This window comes from Tursiops truncatus, chromosome 4 (genome assembly GCF_011762595.2).
Source record: "Tursiops truncatus isolate mTurTru1 chromosome 4, mTurTru1.mat.Y, whole genome shotgun sequence".
Lineage (NCBI taxonomy): Eukaryota > Metazoa > Chordata > Mammalia > Artiodactyla > Delphinidae > Tursiops > Tursiops truncatus.
Window position 1 is genome coordinate 141,830,509 of NC_047037.1, and position 19,087 is coordinate 141,849,595.

A 19,087-nucleotide genomic window follows, 5' to 3' on the forward strand; every position below is an offset into this window, starting at 1 on the left:
AGTAGGAGTTCCCATTGGAGACTGGAGGGTGGGGGTTGAGCTGAGTGGTAGGGCTGACCAGGGATGGGTGGAGTGAGGGACGCCAGGCGCCCAGCCCTGAGGCTAATCAGGCCCATCACAGGCATGGGGCTTTCTTGTGTCCCCTCTTTCCTAAAGCTGATTTCCTAGGAGAGCGACTAAAGGTCTTGCAAAACAAGCCACAATGAGGGTTTCTGAAGATGGTGAAGTGACCCCTCCCGCTGCCCAGCACTGACCCTGGAGGAACCAGGGTGGTCTGAGCTTCCCCGCTCCTGCCGTCAGCGTGCTCTGCTGAGTTAACGACCGGGTCTCACTGTGTTCCCCTGGCTGTCAGCAGTGAGTTGATGACGCAGCAGCCGGGCGGGCAGCCGGGAGCACATAACCCCCGCAGGCCGTGGGATCAGAGCATGGCTCCCAGCCCCCCAGCACGTGTAGCTGCCCTCGGGGAGGGATGCTTTGCCTGCAGAGGTGGACAGGGGTCTGCGTGGGGCGAGAGGCGGGGGCCTCTGTGGCCGGACGCCTCTGGCGCATCTCGCCGCCCTCCCACACTGTCCCCAGGTGCGCCTGCGCATCCGTCGTTGGGGTCTCCCCTGCCCCGGGAGAGGGGTGGGAAGCTGGAGCGTGGGGTTGCGGGGCAGCGCCTGACGCCGGGACCTCGCCCAAGTGCCTCGGTTTCGCCTGTGCGTCTCGGTGGGCCTCCCGGGTCTGAGACCGCATCCCCGGCCTTAGCTGTGCTCACGTGGTCGCGTGCGGACCTGCACGAGCCCAGTGGGCAGCAGGCCGAGGCTGAGGCTCTAGTTCTTTCTGCTCTCGGAGCCCGAGGCCCGGCGTTGGCCCCCGGCCTGCATCCCGAGGCCCACGGGCCACAGCTGGCGGGGAGCTCAAACTCCCAAAATCCCCGCAAGTCCAGGAGCTCCAGCAGAGGCAGAGAAGGCAAGGTTTCCAGCAGGGGCTTGGGGCCAAGAGACCTTTTTCTACACTGAGGAGAGGAGCTCACAGAGGCCAGAGGCGACAGAGCTTTGGGGGCTTCAGAAAGCGGCGTGGAATTCACAGGCGGTGGGACGTGCAGCCTGCGGTCTAGGCTTCATCCCACGGCAGCCCTCGAAGCTTGGGGGTCCGTGAGGTGCCTCTGGGGCCCCGGGGCCAGGGGAATACGGCGGCACAGAGGCTCCCACGATGGGAGTGAGGTCTTGAAACGGGCCCTCTTGGGCCATCTCCACAGAGAATTCCAGGAGCATCTGCCCCTGGCTGGCGCCGGGCTGGGGACGGTGGAGGAGGGGGATACACCGGAGGGGGGAAGGGGGGAGGGGAGAGGCCAGAGGGGGTGTTTCTCTTTATCTCGTGAGGCCTCACTTCCCCTCCCCTCTTTCTCTTTTTTCTTAAAATGAGTCTTGTTGCTGGTAAATGGTGAAAATAGCAGGGGTGGGGCAGGGCCAGTTTCCCAGTGTGAGTAATTCCACCGGCTGCCAAGCTGAGTGGGAAGACAGGCTTGTGGGTTCCCGAGCCCAGGATGCGGCCACAGCAGTGAGTGAGCCTTGCCGTGAAATGCAGTAACTCGTGGAGGAGTGTGTGCTGGGATCGTTACAGACCTGCTGATGTAAATATAATTGGCATCAGCGTGAGCGTTACGGCTGCACAGCTGCATCGCTCCTCGAGGGGCCTCCGAGCTCAGGGCCAGCAGTGCACGATGTCTTCTCGTTCAGAGCACGCTGACTGCCTCTTCCGCCCCGGCCAGAGCACTCTGCTTTGCTTTTTGTTAATTGAAGCATAGTTGATTTACGATATTTTGTTAGTTTCAGGTGTACAGCGCAGTGACTTCGGTTATACATATATATTCTTTCAGATTATTTTCCATTATAGTCTATTGCAAGATACAGGATATAATTACCTGTGTTATACAGTGTTTTATATGTAGTGACGTGCTCCCATATTCCTAATTTATCCCTTCCCCGCCTTCCTTTCCCCTTCTCTAACCACACATTTGTTTCCCGTGTCCGTGAGTCTGTTTCTGGTTTTGTATTATTTTTTAGTATCCACATATATGTGATATTGTCTAATATTTGTCTTTCTCTGTCTGATTTCACTTAGTATGATAATCTCTAGAGCCACATCCCCATTGCTGCAAATGGCAGTATTTCATTCTTTTTTATGTCTGAGTAATATTCCAGTGTGTGTGCGTGTGCGTGTGTGTGTGTGCGTGTGTGCACGCGCATAAATAAGCTCTAAGAGAACAAAAAACTTAACTTTGTTCAACTCTATTTCACAAGACCTAGAAAAGTGCCCAGCACTGGGTAGGCTCCTACTAAGTCTGAGTTAAGTAGAAGAATGAATGAGTGAATGAATATATATACACACACCACATCTTCTTAAACCAGTCGTCTCTTGATGGACACTTTGTTTGCTTCTGTTGACGAAAAATTAATCCGTCAATCTAAGAAAGAAATGGAAAATTTTATTCCAGCCAAATTTGAGGATTATAACCCAGGAAGAGCATCTCAGAAAGCTCTGAGAACTGTTAGGCCTGTTAGAAGTCAAGACACAGTTACAGAAAGTTTTGGAGACAGCTGGGCATCAAATGTCATATTATTGACAGTTTAGATAATCCATGTGACCCCTCACAAGATCAAGAAGGAATGTTATCTTTAAGGAGTTGTCTTGTAGATGCCGGGAGAATGTTACTCTTTATGGCTGAGCAGGGATTTCTGCCCACGGGGAGGTTTGTAGATGCAGATATATGACACAAAGTGGGGGGAGAGAGGAGGCCAAAGGGCAGAGGACATTTTTTTATGTTTAAATTTTTCTTGTCTTGCCATAAAATAGGAAGTTTATTTCATACTTCCGTGTCTTGGCTACTGTAAATAGTGCTGCTGTAAACATTGGGGTGCGTGTGTCTTTTCGGATTAGAGTTTCCGTCTTTTCTGGCTTTATACCCAGGACTGGAATTGCTGGATCATTTGGTAGCTCTATTTTTAGTTCTTTAAGGACCCTTCATACTGTTCTCCATAGTGGCTGCACCAATATACATTCCCACCAACAGTGTAGGAGGGTTCCCTTTTCTCCACACCCTCTCCAGCATTTGTTATTTGTAGACTTTTTTTTTTTTTCTTTTTTTGCGGTATGCGGGCCTCTCACTGCTGCGGCGTCTCCCATTGCGGAGCACAGGCTCCGGACGCGCAGGCTCAGAGGCCGTGGCTCACGTGCCCAGCCGCTCCGCGGCATGTGGGATCTTCCCGGACCAGGGCACGAACCCGTGTCCCCTGAATCGGCAGGCGGACTCTCAACCACTGCGCCACCAGGGAAGCCCATTTGCAGACTTTTTGATGATGGCCATTCTGACCCATGTGAGGTGGTACCTCATTGTACTTTTGATTTGCATTTCTCTAATAATTTGCGATGTTGAGCATCTTCTCATGCGCTTGTTGGCCGTTTGTATGTTTTCTTTGGAGAAATGGCGATTTAGGTCTCCTGCTCATTTTTTGTTTGGCTTGTTTGGTTGGTTTTTTTTTTTTTCTATTGAGCTGTGTGTGCTGTTTGTGTATTTTGGAAGTTAAGCCCTTGTTGGTCGCATCGTTTGCAAAGGTCTTTTCCCATTCTGTAGGTTGTCTTTTTGGTTTGTTGATGGTTTCCGTTGCTGTGCAAAAGCATTTAAGTTTGATTATGGCCCATTTGTTTATTTTTGCTTTTATTTCTTTTGTCTTGGGAGAAGAGAACTCTGCTCCTAGAGGGTGCATGTGAGTAGGCTGGACTCTCCTGGGGCTTCCACCCACACTCCATGGGGTTGTGCAAGGGTGAGCCAGGGGTGAGCTAAGGGGAAACAGAACGGGGAGTCTTCACAGTTGGTTGATTTCCTTTGCTATTGTCACTGCTCTTGCTTAATAAGGTTTGCTCCTGCATTCTTTTGTTCCCTTAAGATCGTTAATTGCTGAGAGCTGTTCAGGGGCAAGCACTGTGACCAGGCTTAGGTCACACCTGGCTTAGACCACAAGTGGCTTCTCTTGCGTCAAGAAAGCCATGCCTGGTCCTCTTCCTCCTGGGACCCCCCCACCCTGTGTGTCTACGGTCGGGACTCAAAGCTGAGGGGTGGGGGGATGTGTAGGGCTGTGTAGTGCGGGTGCTGGGAGCAATGGAAAGACCACAGCTGCTTCTGGGGGCCCCCCTTTTGCAGGTGAAGAGCGGTGCTGGGGTAGAGTGACCAGCAGAGGCAGGACCCTCCCCATCTCCCAGTCTCTTCCCCTCAGTGCTCAGTCGGGAGCCCCTGGCTGAGCAGGGATGTGATGTCCGGGGTCGCAGTCCCAGATCCCAGAGCTGAGTACTAAATGTGTGTGGGGGGTGTTGAGCTGAAGACTAGGTTTTAACGCAGACACCTCCTTTCTCTGGGGCCCAGGGGCTCCCCTGTTGGAGCCTGGCCCTGTGCCCCGTCTTCCTGCTGCGTCCCCCGGCCCTGCCCTCACACTAGCCAGTGATGCCAGTTCATAAGCTGCTGGTAGGTGAAATGGAGATGCCAGCCCAGGGGCTTAGCGCTGTCGTTCAGAAGCAGAGAACAGCGGCTTCGAATGTGCGGGCTCTGAAGGATTAATTATCTGTGCATGCGGAAGCAGTGGAGCAGGCTATTTTGAAAGGATTTTCAGGATGTTTGTCATCGTTGCTTCAGATCTTGTTTCTTTGAAGTCGATGAGAATTTAGGGACCTGGAATACCGCAAGCTCTGTCTAGGAGGCCGTGAAATCTGGCAAGTAAAGTTGCAAAGTGCCAATTTTAAGTTTCTAGTTTAAGAAGACTTGAGTTTTGCTTTATTACTTTAAGTCCTCATAATACTGGCTTGAAATTTTTAGAAAGACGTTGAAATACACGTCATAAGCGTGTAGCTCCACATGTGTTCACAGAGGGAGCGCGCCTGGGGAACCCCCCCCCGTGGAGAGCTGGGGTGCGGTCCTCGTCTGCACCCAGGCCCCCCCCAACACCCCGAGTCACTACCCTCACCGCCCGGAGAGGCGCTATCCTGGTGGCCAGGGAGCTTTGCCTGTTTGCGATATTGAGGTGAGGCCTGAAGGTTGGTTCGTGTTGTTCAGGTGAAGAGGGAGGGAGGGTTTGGGAAGTTACTGGTGCACAGGAAGGCACGCACAGCCAGGGCACAGTGGCCGACGATGGGGCCCCTGGGGCAGCCACGGCCCGGGGTTTCCATGCTCTCTCCCCGACCTCCATCTCTCCGAGAGGTACTGCGGGTGGGGGCCCCGCTCTCACCTGCGTCCCCCCTCCGCAGGTGCTGAGATTCTCAGTTACCTGGGCTGTGCAGTGTCTGTTTCCAGAGTTGGTGGAATTGCTCACCTGCTGCGTCTCCCTCCCTTTCTCTGTCCTTGAGAATCAGTTATAAAAGGATCCCTTTTTCTCATTTTTGCGGTTTCCGGAAGAGAGAGGGCCCGAAGGTCAGGGTCCACGTCTCGCTGGGAGTCCCCGGTGGGCGGCATCTCCTCCTGCAGCAGTGAGCTCAGCGGGTGCGCTCAGGGGCCGGCCCCACTTCCCACCCCGCAGGGCACTGTCTCCTGCTTCCCCCGGTGGCTGCCGGCTTCCCCCAGCTTGTGTGGCTCCTTTGGTGGGGTCTCTGGTGGGCCATGTGGAAGTGAACTTCCCAGCTGAGACCCGGCTGGGGGTGGGGAGAGGACGGAGGGGACTGGGCACCAGGGCCGGGGTGTAGAGAGGGGCGCCCGTGAGACCGATGTGTGTGTCAAATGAGCGAATACTCATCAGGCCCTGCTCTGTGCCTCGTCCCGAAGAACAGGGTCGCAGCTTCCCTGGGGGGTAGGGCAGGAGCGCCGTAGGGGGGGAGGGGCGGGTCCAGGAGAGGAGGAGGAAGGCTTCCGGGCAGGTGCCAGGGTGGCTCAGCGCCAGCCGCTGGGGCACCGTGTGCGAGGCGGGGAGGGGGCCGGCGGGGGCGGGAAATGGTGGGTCGCGTGGGAGGTTCCAAGAGGCCGCGCTGGTGGTCTGGGGTGGGGGGCAGGGGCGGGAGGAGACGCACCAGGAGGCAGAGGTGCCGGGTTGCCGCCTGGTGGATGACGTGGCCTTCAGCTCAGCCCCCTCCCCAGAACCCGTGGGTGGGAAGAGCCTCCCCCAGCGGTGGCGCCCACGAAGGCTCAGCTCCGGGCAGGCAGCGAATCCGGTGGCGGTCGGGGCTGGCGGCTCCAGAGGCAGGCTGGCCCTGAGCTTGTTCGCACTGAGTGTGGGAAGGCGGCCGTGGTCAGAGTCCACGCGTGAGCCCCTTGCCTCCCCAGGGGTGGGGGGACACGAAAGAAGGCCTGAGTGGGTCACCTGTGCTCTGCCCCTCGGGGGTGGCCGCCTGGTGCCGCAGGACGCGGCCGGGCCCTGGGTGCCGCTCACGCTGGGTGGACTCCTGGGTGTCTGGCCTCGCCCCGGGGGGTGGTGCTTCCCAGCTGTACCCTGAGCACAGGGCCCTGCACGGGGGTCTTGGGGCCTTGCTGGGCGCGTTCCTTGGGCAGCTGGGGTGGCCGGCCGTGTGGAGCGATGCCGTGGATGCTCTGAGAGGCGGGGAGGGGACCACACTGCGGGGCCCTTGTCCCGGGTCTGCCCACGGCGATGGCGGTGAGGCCAGCCTGGAAGAGGCCGGTGGGGCCTGGCGGGGGTCCTGGGCCCTGATGCCCACCACCTCTGAGGACCGAGGGGGCCCACAGGGAATGTGACTTCTCCCGCCGAGGGATCTGCGGTGTCCTGTACCTCAGTTCACCCGAAGGAACCAAGACCGATTCAATGCAGAAAAATAGGAAAGTAGAGATACGCACAAGGAAAAACCGCTGTGGGACTTTGCGTGTCACGAGTGCACGCTGTCAGACTTGTGGAGACGTCCGGCCGTTTCAGACACAACCTCTTGTCCCCGTCATGAAGCAGGGGGGCTTCTGCTTCATAAACCTGGCTTTAGCTCCATGCTGGCTTTACCTTTTCTCCAGTCACCTGCTCTGACTGCTGGAAGGAACTTTCTAGACCTTGTGTTCAGGCTCTCTCGGCACCAGAGCGCCACCCCTCCCCTCCCTTAACCGCTCTGCCCCCGGCGCCTCTGGAGAGGCTGGTGGCCCAGGCGAGGGGGCCGAGCCCCGGCGGCCAGGTGACCTGAGCCGGGACCGCGTGAGGCTGGCCCTGTGGGGTGGGGTCCCTCTCTCGTCCGGGAGCGGGTCTGTGGCTGCGATCGCTTAGGACCTTTGGCTCCGGGCTGGGTACCTTCTTTCTCCCCAGCTGGCACGTGACGACGCAGGGGCTACAAGCCAGGCTCCCAGGGAGGGACTGGGAGCCCTTGGCCTTGCCCGCGCGTTGGGCTGGGGGCCGGAACACAGACGACCTCACTGCCCTGTGTCCCGACAGATGGATGCCTTGCTGGTCTCTGTGAGCACTTCCATTTGGTGGCATTTCCGGAAGTGAGGTGCTGAGTTCCAGCGGGCAGGCAGTGGCCTCTGAGCCCTGGCCCTTCAGGGGTGCCTGCTCCCCGAAATGTTTCCCGTCACCTCCACGCACGTCACCGGAAGTGCGGGTGCTGAGGCTGACCTGGGGAGACCACCCCCCTTCCTGTCCTCCACGTCTGGGACCCTCCAGCCAGCCCCAGGCTGGGCCAGGCACCTGCCGTGGGTCCCTGGAAGCCCACCAGCTCTCTTACACCCGCTCCTTCTCTGTCCGTCTTGCAGGTTTTGGGGTTTGAGGTCGACGCAGTGAACTCTGTCCAGTTTTCAAACCACACAGGTAAGGCGTCAGCCTCAGCGGTCCTCGCAGAGCTGAGTGTGGGCGTAGGACGCGGTCCCTCACCTTCCAGACGGGAAATGGAGCCGGGGGTGTGGTCCTTGCCGAGGCTGCACAGCACGTGCACACGGGGCTCGGGGGCCTGGGTTTGCCGGCTGCGTGTTTACATCAGTGTGGCTGCTTCGGAACTGGATGGCCTGGCGGGTGACGTGACCTCTCGGCCCCCCGCTTTCCTCCGTGAACCAAGGACGGTGATCCTCGTACCTGCTCTGGGCCCCCCCACCTGGGTGGCACTGTGGACTGGGTGGGGAGCAGATCCCAACTTTCTCGTGAAAGCAGAGCCTCGGGGAGCTCGTGCGTGTGTCTCTTCGTGCACGGGGACCCCAAGGATTTCTGTGCACAGAAAGCTGTGCGAGCGCTGCCGCCTCGGGTTCGTGAGGGTCACAGCCCTTGGAAAGCCCCCAAGGTGTCAGGCGAGGGCCCCGGGCTCCCCACCCCCGTGGCCTCAGAGACGCCCTGACCTGGGATCCCTGAGCTGGTGCTGGCAGGGGCACAAAGCCTCTCGGTTCTTGGAAACATTCCCACATCCCTTCCTTGAAATGACTCTGAACCTGACGGAATCTCAGAGCACAGAAGGTCCCAGAAACTGCTGGCCGAGTGCCGACCAGATTCGCGGAAGGGTGCTTCCGCTTGGCCCGATTCTTCCGGGTGGGGTTCTTGGAAGGGAGGGGGTGTCACGAGTCACCAGCACACTGGGTTCAGATGAAAAGGCTACAGTTCCCACTAAGAGTCCTTTCCTGCCTTTGCTTTCGGAGGGCCGGGCACAGTGACATTTGGACACGTTCCCAAAAGTTGTCAACCCAGTGAACCCCTTCAGAGCTTACGGGTTTTACTGGCTGTTTTAACTACCCTCTTTTTTTTTTTTTTAAGTGAAAGAGCCAAGTTGGCTTAGACATTAGATGACGATGCCCGCCCCCCGCCACCCCCTGTGCCCCCCGCCACCCCACCCCCGCTCCAGGGCAGCGCCGGGCTCTGAAGCAACAGCCGGTGTTCTGTGGTTGTTCCTTTAGCAAGAGTTTCCTGTTACCCAAGATCCAAGCCCTTGGACGAGCGGCTGGAAGAAACTGGACGGGGCTGGAGGTTGGCGGGTGGGGCAGGGCCAGGCTTCCAGGCACGTAGGGTTTGGGGTGTGACCTGCTGCCAGGCCTGGTGGTGACCCCCTGGGGGCGCAGGACCAGGTGCCTGCAGCAGACGTGCAGGGAGGAGCTGGGTCCCTCGGGGTCACCGGCTCGGCCTCTGGGGAGTTTGTTGTTTCATCTGTAAACTGTAAATTGGGTGGGTTGGACAGAGGACCAGAGTGCCCCTGTGTTTCAGAAGGGTCTCCTGAGTTTGGAGAGGAGAGGCTGGGTTGGTGGGGGGGCAGTAAAAGGAGGGGGCCCGAGCCTTCTCATCATGTTAGGAAGCTGGCTCGCTGGGCAGGGGGCGACCCATGCTTGAGACCTGGCGGGGGCTGACTGCACATCACGGGCTGCACTGTGTCCCCTCAATTCACGTGTCAGAGTCCTAACTCCCAGGACCTCAGATGTGATAAGGTCTTTAAAGAGGCAGTTAAAAGGTACATGGGGTCATTGGGGTGCCCCTGCTCCAAGAGATTAGGACACAGACACATGCCCAGAGGGGCAACCACGTGGGGACGCAGGAGAAGCCCGCCGTGGGCTCTCAGAGCAACCAGCCCTGCGACACCGTGATCCCGGACTCTGGCCTCCAGAACTGTGGGAGCCCCTGTGGTTCTTGGTCACAGCAGCCCTGGGACAAGAGAAGTACATGTGCAACGGAGTCAAACCACACGGTGTTGGGGACTCCCTGGCCGTTCCGTGGTCACGACTCGGCGCTTTCACCGCTGAGGGCCCCGTTTCAGTCCCTGGTCAGGGAATTGAGATCCTGCAAGCCACGTAGCGCAGCCAAAAAAAAAAGAAAAGAAAAAGGAGAAACCACCACGTCTGGAATGATGTTCGGGAAACCAAGGGGCAGGAAGGGCCGTTGTTCCTCCCGCCTGGGCCGGTGGGACTTTGTGGCAGCAACACCTGCGGGGACACAGCCGGAGGCTGCCAGCTCTCAGCAGACACCTGAGCCTTGGGGGACAGCCCTGCGAGAGATGGGTCACCTCGCCTTGGCGGACCTCCTTGCCTCTGGCCCTCCCGACTGGTTAATGGGCGTCCACCAGAGGCCACGCTGTCCTGGAGAACTGCTGACAGGTGTTGTCAGGTGTTGGCCCCTCCGTGGCAGGAGAGCCCTCGCCCCACGGGCACAGGGGGCGCCGCAGCCCCTTCTCCAGGCCCACAGCCCAGCCGGTGCGGGACCTGCAGGACAACACCCGAGACGGCAGGGAGGGTCTGGGGCTGTGGCCGGGATCTGCCTCCCGTGGTCTGTACTCGACTTTGCTGTCATAGAAGTCAGCCCTCCCCGAGGCTTTTACTCATGTGCTTAGGAACCCGTCCGTTTGAGTGGTCCCTCTTGGCGTAAGGGCTGCCAGGATGGACTTGCCGTGGGCGGACTGCAGGGTGTCCCTGGTGGGGTGCGCCCGCCCCGAGGGACCTCGAGAGGGCCTCCTGCCTTCCCTGTGTGCGCTTCACCCGGGTGCCTGTCGGGTCAGGAGCCCCGGCCACAGCCTCTTGCTGGTTCACATGCGGCTCTTGGTCAGGATTTGGCCCGAGACTTGGATCGGTTGCCGCTCATCTTGGATGGAGGTGGGGATGCAGGGAGCCCCTACCTGCCAGGGTGCGCGGGTAACAGTCTTCAAGCAACTCAGCCTGGATGGGGGACGCGCACAGGAGAGGCTGGCAAAGCCAGGGACCGTGACACGATGGGGACGCTCCCAGGTGCCCCGCCGAGGACAGGGAGAAGTTTCGCAGCCCTGCGTCCTGTCTGCTGGTGCAATGCAGGCTGCACAGGCGTCCTCAGGCGGCCTGCAGAGCTGGGCCCTCGCTGCACCGGCTGGGAGGGTGGACCCCGGACTCAGTAATAACAACCCCAGAACGTGTCGGAGCCAGACGCGCTTTCGGGGGGGACCTGCCGAGGGCCGTATCGCCCGCGTGCCCCACGCGTCAGGGCCTGTGTGTTCTGCTCTCCCCCCACCAGGCTACTCACACTGGAAGGGCCAAGTGCTGAACTCAGAGGAGCTCCACGAGCTGTACGACGGGCTGAAGCTGAACGACGTGAACAAGTATGACTACGTGCTCACGGGTGAGGCCCGGGGGACGGGGTGCCGGAACCGGGGCCTGGCACCCACCTGGGGTGGGCTGGGGAGGCCCGGAGCACCCCTGACCTGGGCTGCTACCTGGTCCCTGCCTCCCTGCCATCAGGAACTCAGTGGGGCCCTAGTGACCGCATGACCTTGGGGGTCCTGGCTGTGCCACGTCTCCATACTGGGGTTTCCACGCTCATGGCGGGGGACAGGCGGGGTGTTGGGAAGGGGTCTGGGACAAAAACACCCAAACAGGCAACACGCTGACACCTGGTGTGTTGGTTTCATTTACAAACCCACGTGGTTGCGTTTATTTATATACGTGGTTAGAAGTGAACATGCTGATTCTGGAAAATGGAAAAGAGGAAGGAGAGCAGTCCTCGTACACCCGCGGCTTCTTCCTTTCCTGTAAAAGTTAACATTTCTGTTGGGAAGTGTGCGGTGTCCCCTGGTGCCTGAGGTCGTGGGGGCACCTGTCTTGGCCCTGGCCGCGGGGTCTGGGCACTGCCCGCCGTTCTCTGGGCAGGTGGGCTTGATGTGCCGTTGCCGTGGTTGGGTGACGAGAGTTCTCTGTCCCTCCCAAAGGTTACACGCGAGACAAGTCCTTCCTGGCCATGGTGGTGGACATCGTGCGGGAGCTGAAGCAGCAGAACTCCAGGCTCGTGTACGGTAGGTGCTGGGAGCCCCAGGAACGGGCGGCTCAGCCTCCTTCCTTCTGGGCGCCCCATCTTCACGTTCTGCTCCTCCCAGCACACGGGCTCTGTCTGGGGACGAGAGCCTCACAGGTGTCCTCACGGTGAACCTGGCGTCTGTCTGGGGCGGATGAGAGAAGCCGGTGACCACACAGGGCTGTGATCAGTGTCAGGGTGGGGTGTGTGACCACCCGGTCCCTGGGTGGGGTGAGGGACTCCCCAGGTGGGACCCGGACAGCAAAATGCCAAATGCCAGGTGGGAGGTGCATGAGGACGGGAGGCCGTGCTTTCCCATTTTAGTCGCGTGTGTGAAAGTTAACAAGTCAGATGCGGGGCTCCTCCCAGCGCCGCCACTTTTGCTGATAAGATGCCCTTTGTCTTCCGCAGTGTGCGACCCCGTGATGGGAGACAAGTGGAACGGAGAAGGCTCCATGGTTAGTGCTTCCCCGCGTTGGGGTGCGGGCCGTGGGGCTGTTGGCAGCACTCTGAAAGTGTCTGCCTGGGCGAGACACTGCTCTCGGGCCAGAGACACGTCCTTGTCCCTTGTCGGGAAGGAGGGGCCGGGGCTGGCAGAAGAGGTTTCCACGAAGGGCCCCAGAGGAGGTGTTTCAGGGCCTTGCATCCCTGTTGCAGCTCTAGCAGCCGCAGATGAGTTGCAAAAGAACGAACATGGCTGTTTTTTAATCGAATTTCAGGTGTGGACACTGAGCTTTGAATTTCCTCTAATTTCCACGTGTCACAGAATATACTGTTTTTCTTTGGACTTTCCCCCCAACCATTTAAAAACATAAAAGGCACTCAGCCCACCAGCCACACACCAGCAGACTGTGGGCCTGGGTTCCCGACGCTGATGTGGGCTGAGCGGGTGGAGTCATCGCACGGATATGGTGGAAAGCCGCTAGTGGGGACCTGACCCGGATCGTCAGGGTGGATCGTCAGGGCTGGCTGCCCCAGCCCTGCCTCGGGACCCCCTGGAGCCTTGGGGTCCCCACAGCACGGGCCGCCCTGGCCTCCCTCCCTCACCCCTCACGCGTCAGCCCTGTCCTGTCTTTTTCCCGCAGTACGTCCCTGAAGACCTCCTTCCAGTTTACAGAGAGAAGGTCGTGCCGGTTGCAGACATCATCACCCCCAACCAGTTTGAGGCTGAGTAAGTCATCTGAGTCGGCTGGAGCAGTCAGACCCACCCCCATCCCCATGGGGAGAGTGACAGGGACCCCGCTGGAGAGTCCCAGTCTGCGGGGCAGGGAGCTGCCAGCCCACCTGAGCGCCAGGGCGGGCGCTGGTTGTCAGCAGCAGTGGGCAGTCGTTTCCCTCCGACTCCCTGTGGTCATGCTGGTCCCTGAGCAGCGAGAGCCTCTGGGGACAGAAGTGGGCAGAGGCGCTGTGGCGAAGCCAGGGGTGCACGTGGCTGACACGGGCGATGGGACAGGGAGCCCACGCCAGCTGACGCGGGCCACCGCCCCGGAGCTCTGAAACCCACATCCCAAATCTCTGCACGAGGTTAAGAGGACCATGCCGGCCCCGCTGCTCAGCGCCATGTTTCCAGGGGCCTTTCTTGGATGCCCGCCCCCCCCCCCCCCCCGATGGACAGGAGAGCTGGGCACTCAGGGGGTTGAGGAGTGGCTTCTGGGGCCTTGGGGCGTGAGCGCTGCGGTGGGTGGGTCCCCGTCGCGTTCGGCTCTGTTAGGCCGGCAGCGATATCCCCTCTGGCCCCGAGGCCGCCCTATAGAGTGGGGATGGGGCCCCTGGACTCTGGGGGGCCTGGGGTTCCCTCACCCGCGCCTGTCGATGCTGGGGGATGGCGGCTCACCCAGAGGTCCCTGATGGTTGGTGGCTCAAGAACGTAGTGCACTGCGATTTGCAGCTGTTTGCGAGGACGCTGGCTGCCCTCAGTGGCACCGTGTGCTGTGACCGTGCACGGCCGTCCTTCCCCGTTGTTATGTGTAAACGGTAACCACGGTCTGGAACTCCAACCCGCCCCCATGATGTGTGAGTCCCTTTTCACTTTTTAAATTTATTTTTATTTATTTTATGATTTATTTGATTACGCTGGGTCTTGGTTACGGCACCCATGTGGGATCTGGTTCCCTGACCAGGGATCGAACCCGGGTCCCCTGCGTTGGGAGTACGGAGTCTTACCCACTGTGCCACCAGGGAAGTCCCGTGAGTCCCCTTTCAAACTGACTCTTGACTGGTCCCCAGACACGGTGGCCGCCTGGTCCGCGACGGCGGGCGGGGCCAGCCAGTTCCCTGTGGGGCAGGAGGGGTCACCCGTGCACCGTCGGTAGCCCTGGGGCTCTTCCGGGCGATGGCTCAGCTGTGCTTGTCTGCCTCCCAGGTTGCTGAGCGGGAGAAAGATCCACAGTGAGGAAGAAGCCTTAGCGGTAAGGAGGCCGTCCTGTGCCTGGTGTGGGGCAGGCAGCCCGGCTCACGGTGGGAGGGGACAGCCACACGCCCTCCGGCGGAGGAGACGGGCACCTGTGTGGCCAGCATTGGCTTCCCGTCAGCCAGCCACCCGAGGCCCGGGGAACCTTTGCAGATTCCGTTTCGGCCCCTTTTGGTCACCTGCGGCCTAGTGCCTGCTGGGTCTGGGTTCGCCCGCTGCCCGTGCCAGCTGTCTCTGCATGAGCGTCCGGGGCCGTCGCAAAGCGCCGCACACGGGGTGGCTGAGCAGCAGGGCTTTGCTCTCATAGTTTCGGAGGCCAGGAGCCCAGGCTGGCCGGCTGGCCCGTGCTGTCAGCAGCCTGTAGGGAGAGTCCTTTCCTGCCCCAGCCTCTGGAGGCGGCTGGCAGTCCTCAGTGTTCCCGGGCTTGTGGGCACACCACCCCAGGCTCTGTGTGTGTATGCGGGGTGTGTCTGCACGCACGTGTGAGAGTGCATGTGGGGTGTGTGTGTGTGTGTGCGTGGGAGGATTCCTTGCACGTAATAGACCCGTATCTTTGGGGGCTGGCTGGGCATTTCTGGAGTCCACAAGGCAGGATTCCGGAAGGGAAGGGCGGGCTGGGCCTCTCAGGCAGGAGCTGACACCGCAGCCCTGGGCGGATTTCTTCAAAGCTCTTTTCAACCTTCCCTCGGTCCTTGCCGAGGGTCCATAGGTCTCCTGCTGGGATTTAGCTTCAGGTGGGGTCTGCCACCCCTGCGCTGCGTGCCCAGAGCACCAGGGGCTGCCAGGGCCTCACACCTTCCGCGTCTGGGCCTCTTCAGAGGCCGAGCTCACTTCACGGTCCAGGAAACACACACTTGGAGGAGCCAGGTCCCTGGGTCAGAGCTGGCGGCGGCCAGTCGTGGCCACCCCTGGGCCTGTGGGGCTGTGTGTCTGTTTCCCTGATAGGCGGAGAGCTCACTGGGGCAGGAGAGCAGGCTGGGAGGACCCCCCTTCCCTGCTCTGAGGGCCTTGCTCTGGGCTGGCACAGCGGCTGGGCAGTCTCAGAGCCAGGTGACCCTGGGGCAGGAAAGAAGCAGGGCCGTGGGCACAGTGACCCCATCTCTAACACACCTGCCCAGCTTGGGAACCAGAGGAAACTCACGGTACCCAGTGCAGGGTGGGTGCTGGGCTGGTGTCACACCTCGTGTGTGTGTGGGGGCGGTGTGCATGTGATGTGTGTGCGTGCGTGTGGTAGAGGGGGTGTGTACGCGTGCACTTGGGGCATGTGCACGCGTTGTGTGTGTGCATGTGGCGTGTGGCAGTACACGTACGTGCATGTGTGTGCTGGGGGTATATGCGTGCATGCAGGGTGTGCGCGTGTGCACACGTGTGTGTGTGTGGCCGGGGACAGCCTGTGCTCGCAGGGCGTGTTCACAGGCACCTCTCTGAGGCTTTTGCACAAGGAAAACGGGACCACCTACAGCTGTTTAAAAAAAAAGCCACCCAAAGTGACGTCTGTTCCTCATTACCCGGTGACCCTGTGGCCGGTGACCTCCCCAGCCTGCAGGCCCCGGGCCGGTGAGGGGAGGGTTAGTGGTGGCGTCGCCTGCTGCCTGATACGAGGCCTCCCACCTCCCACCCCTCCTGAGCCCCAGTTCACCCCAGTGAGCATTTTCCCCGGCGTGCTGCTGGGGAGGGGGCGGTAGACGTTTGTTGAATGGCTAAAGGAGTGCATAGTTTCCCAGGATGGACAGCGTGGAAGCGCTCATCGCTCGATGGTTGCCGGGCACGGCTCCTGCCGCCCCGGAGCCCGGGCGAGAGGAGATGGTGGCCTGGCTGGTTGGCTCCTTCCTCCGGGGTTCGGGCACAGACGGGGTGCAGGTTGGGACCGATGGACATGCGCCCTTGGACTTGAGGCTGGAGGGAACTGGGACGGCTGGGACCTGGCAGAGCTCTCACTGCTGGGCAGGGGCGGGGCCCACGGTGTGGCCCCTGTTAGCTGTCTCTGTCCCATCCAGGCAGATTGTAAGAAGCTGAGGGGCCGTGGGAGACGGGGTGAGGCCGCCAGGGCCCCGTCTCGGGCGGCCACGGGGCGGCTGATGCGCTCCCCGTGTCCGGCGGCCACGCGGCGGCTGGCGCGCTCCCCGTGTCCGGCGGCCGCGGGGCGGCTGACGCGCTCCCCGTGTCCGGCGGCCGCGGGCGGCTGACGCGCTCCCCGTCTCGGGCGGCCACGCAGCGGCTGACGCGCTCCCCGTGTCCGGTGGCCACGCGGCGGCTGACGCGCTCCCCGTGTCCGGCGGCCACGCGGCGGCTGATGCGCTCCCCGTCTCGGGCGGCCACGCGGCGGCTGACGCGCTCCCCGTGTCCGGCGGCCGCGGGGCGGCTGATGCGCTCCCCGTCTCGGGCGGCCACGCAGCGGCTGATGCGCTCCCCGTGTCCGGTGGCCGCGGGGCGGCTGATGCGCTCCCCGTGTCCGGTGGCCGCGGGGCGGCTGATGCGCTCCCCGTCTCGGGCGGCCACGCGGCGGCTGATGCGCTCCCCGTCTCGGGCGGCCACGCGGCGGCTGACGCGCTCCCCGTGTCCGGCGGCCGCGGGGCGGCTGATGCGCTCCCCGTCTCGGGCGGCCACGCGGCGGCTGATGCGCTCCCCGTGTCCGCAGGTGATGGACGTGCTGCACGCGATGGGCCCCGACACGGTGGTCATCACCAGCTCGGACCTGCCGTCCGCGAGGGGCAGCGGCTACTTGATCGCGCTGGGCAGCCAGAGGACTCGTAAGTCCCCGCCCGGCACTGGGCTCCCTCCCGCCTTCCCGCCGCCTCCCTCGAGGCTTCCGAGGTTTGGGTTCAGTGGAAAGAAAATCGAGCCTGACTCGGCAGGTGGCCAATCTCCCCAACTCCCGACAGCTCCAAGAAAGATCAGACTGAAAACAGAGCCAGGAGAGGTTTCCGTGAATCGGGGTGCGGGGAGCGTGGGGTGCTGACTGCTCCCCCCGCGGTTACCACGCAGGTGTCTGTGACCGTGCTGGCGGCACACAGATGACATCCCCTCTTACGGGCTTGGGGGTCACGTGGACCAGCCCAGCTGGAGCCCGGCTCCTGGGGAACCAGGTGTCCCCAGGCCTGCCTCCCCCCAGCCCCCCACCTCAGAGCTGATGCCGACATCGCTGGGAGGACCGTTCACGCCCTGCTGTGTCAGTCGTTCAATTATGCTGATGCCGCAGCGTAAAATGACACAGGAGGCTGGGGTCACACCAGCTGCCCCGAGCCGTGCCAGGTGTAGCCGTCACCACCCCCTCTGTGTCTGTGTAAAAGGACACTTACACACCCAGATACACTCACAGATGCACGTGCATCCACACACGCTCACGCCCACGCACGCACCCCGACCTCAGTGAGTGAGCACCGTCCCTCCAGCTCTACCCCCACCCCCATGGCTCCCGTCACACATCATCGCATGTTCCGGCCCCTCGTCTGCAGCCTGCATGGTGTCCCCCAGGCCGCCCTGACCCTGTGGCCCTCCGGGGCTCCAGTCTCTCACTTTCTCTCTTGGGACGGGCAGCCACTGGGAGGCATGGGGGATCCCTGCAGGCTGAGCCCCCTGACGCTGTGCAGGGGAGGGCAAGCCGGTTCCCGGGCCGCGAGGCCTCTGCCAGCTGCGGGTCTGGGGGCCCAGCTGCCGGACGCTTCCCCCCAGGGACCCCCGACGGCTCCGTAGTGACACAGCGCATCCGCATGGAGATGTGCAAGGTAGACGCAGTCTTCGTGGGCACCGGGGACCTCTTTGCCGCCATGCTGTTGGCGTGGACGCACAAGCACCCCAACAATCTCAAGGTCAGTGGGGCACAAATGGGAGAATGTGTTAAGAGCCGGAGGGGTCCTGAGCCAGATGAAAAGGGAGGGCTTCGCTGAGGATGCCAGGGGAGCTGTAGCCTCAGCAACTCGGGGTCTAGACGCGTCGCGCAGGAGGGAAATCCAGTGACAGCTCGTCCTAAAATACGGCCGCTGCAGTCAGACTTGCTGGAGACCCCTCTCTTCCTGGGGATCGTCCCCCCTGCCCCCGCTTTGTGTGTGAATGTCCACAGTGCCCTCGCGTGCTCAGGCACACCCATGCCCTTTGACCTCCTTCTGGGCAGCCATCCTTCCCCTGGGGGGCAGGCTCGCACCCTCCCCAGCAGTCTGTTCCATGTTGTGAAATGCACGGCTGGGATGGGGCCCTTCCCCTCACCTACAGGCTCAGGGGCGAGCGCTGAAATGCTGTGGTTTCCCCACCCCCCTTCCCTCAAGGGCGGAGGGTGAGCACGGACCTGCTTCACGGCCAGCTGGTGCCCAGAGGAGGCCTCGCTGGTCGCCCTCAGCCCACCCCAGATTCAGTTCTGCCCTGGGTCCCAGCGTTGGGGAGGGAGTCCACTTGCCTCCCCAGCCTGAGAAGCCCTGAGTTTTTAACTTTGAGAGGCCAGCAAGCGATGACTTTGGCCGGCTCTGGGGCAGGAGCTCTTTCCCGTGTAGATTCTTTATAACGGATTCCTTCCAGAAACGCTTCTTAAGCACCTACTACATGCCAGGCAGTATTGACAGAGCCGCCTGTGGTCCATTGAGTGCACAGGCCTCTGCTCAGCTCTCCTGGGATCTTCGCAGCGACGGCTCCGTGACGGGGGGAGCGTGGGATTGTGGGTCCCCAGTGCCTTGTCAGTGGGCAGCCCCACCCAGGCGGCCCGGGGGCGGGGGCTCAGTGTACTCTCCTCCCTGCAGGTGGCCTGTGAGAAGACCGTGTCGGCCATGCACCACGTTCTGCAGCGGACCATCAAGTGTGCACAAGGTGCCACCTCACGGGCTGGCGGGGGTGCAGTGCTGCGCTGCGAACAGGGCTGGGGCTCCCGCCATCTCCCTGGCGTTGGCCTTTAGGGCTGGGGCGGGGGCAGCCTTGTGGAGCTCCCTGCTGAGCTGGGAACTCAGGGGCGATCCCTAGCATTGGGGGCTCTCACAAAGGCGAGGGAAGGACGAGACGGATTCGGGATCACTTCTGCTGGCTCTGTTCC

The 19,087-nt window shown here is 61.3% G+C and overlaps 1 protein-coding gene across 4 annotated transcripts in view; it reads left to right on the forward strand.

Moving 5' to 3' along the window:
- PDXK (pyridoxal kinase) overlaps positions 1-19,087 on the forward strand; it is a 30,316-nt gene that overhangs the window by 5,863 nt on the left and 5,366 nt on the right. Inside the window, exons 2-12 of one of the 4 annotated variants that reach the window (XM_073804562.1) lie at positions 7,700-7,754; positions 10,890-10,994; positions 11,581-11,664; positions 12,075-12,121; positions 12,749-12,834; positions 13,552-13,676; positions 13,784-13,850; positions 14,026-14,071; positions 16,712-16,823; positions 17,746-17,882; positions 18,801-18,867. In XM_073804562.1, the coding sequence (XP_073660663.1) occupies positions 7,700-7,754; positions 10,890-10,994; positions 11,581-11,664; positions 12,075-12,121; positions 12,749-12,834; positions 13,552-13,676; positions 13,784-13,850; positions 14,026-14,071; positions 16,712-16,823; positions 17,746-17,882; positions 18,801-18,867 (931 nt within the window). The other 3 variants (XM_073804563.1, XM_073804564.1, XM_033856170.2) reach the window with 3 other exon arrangements.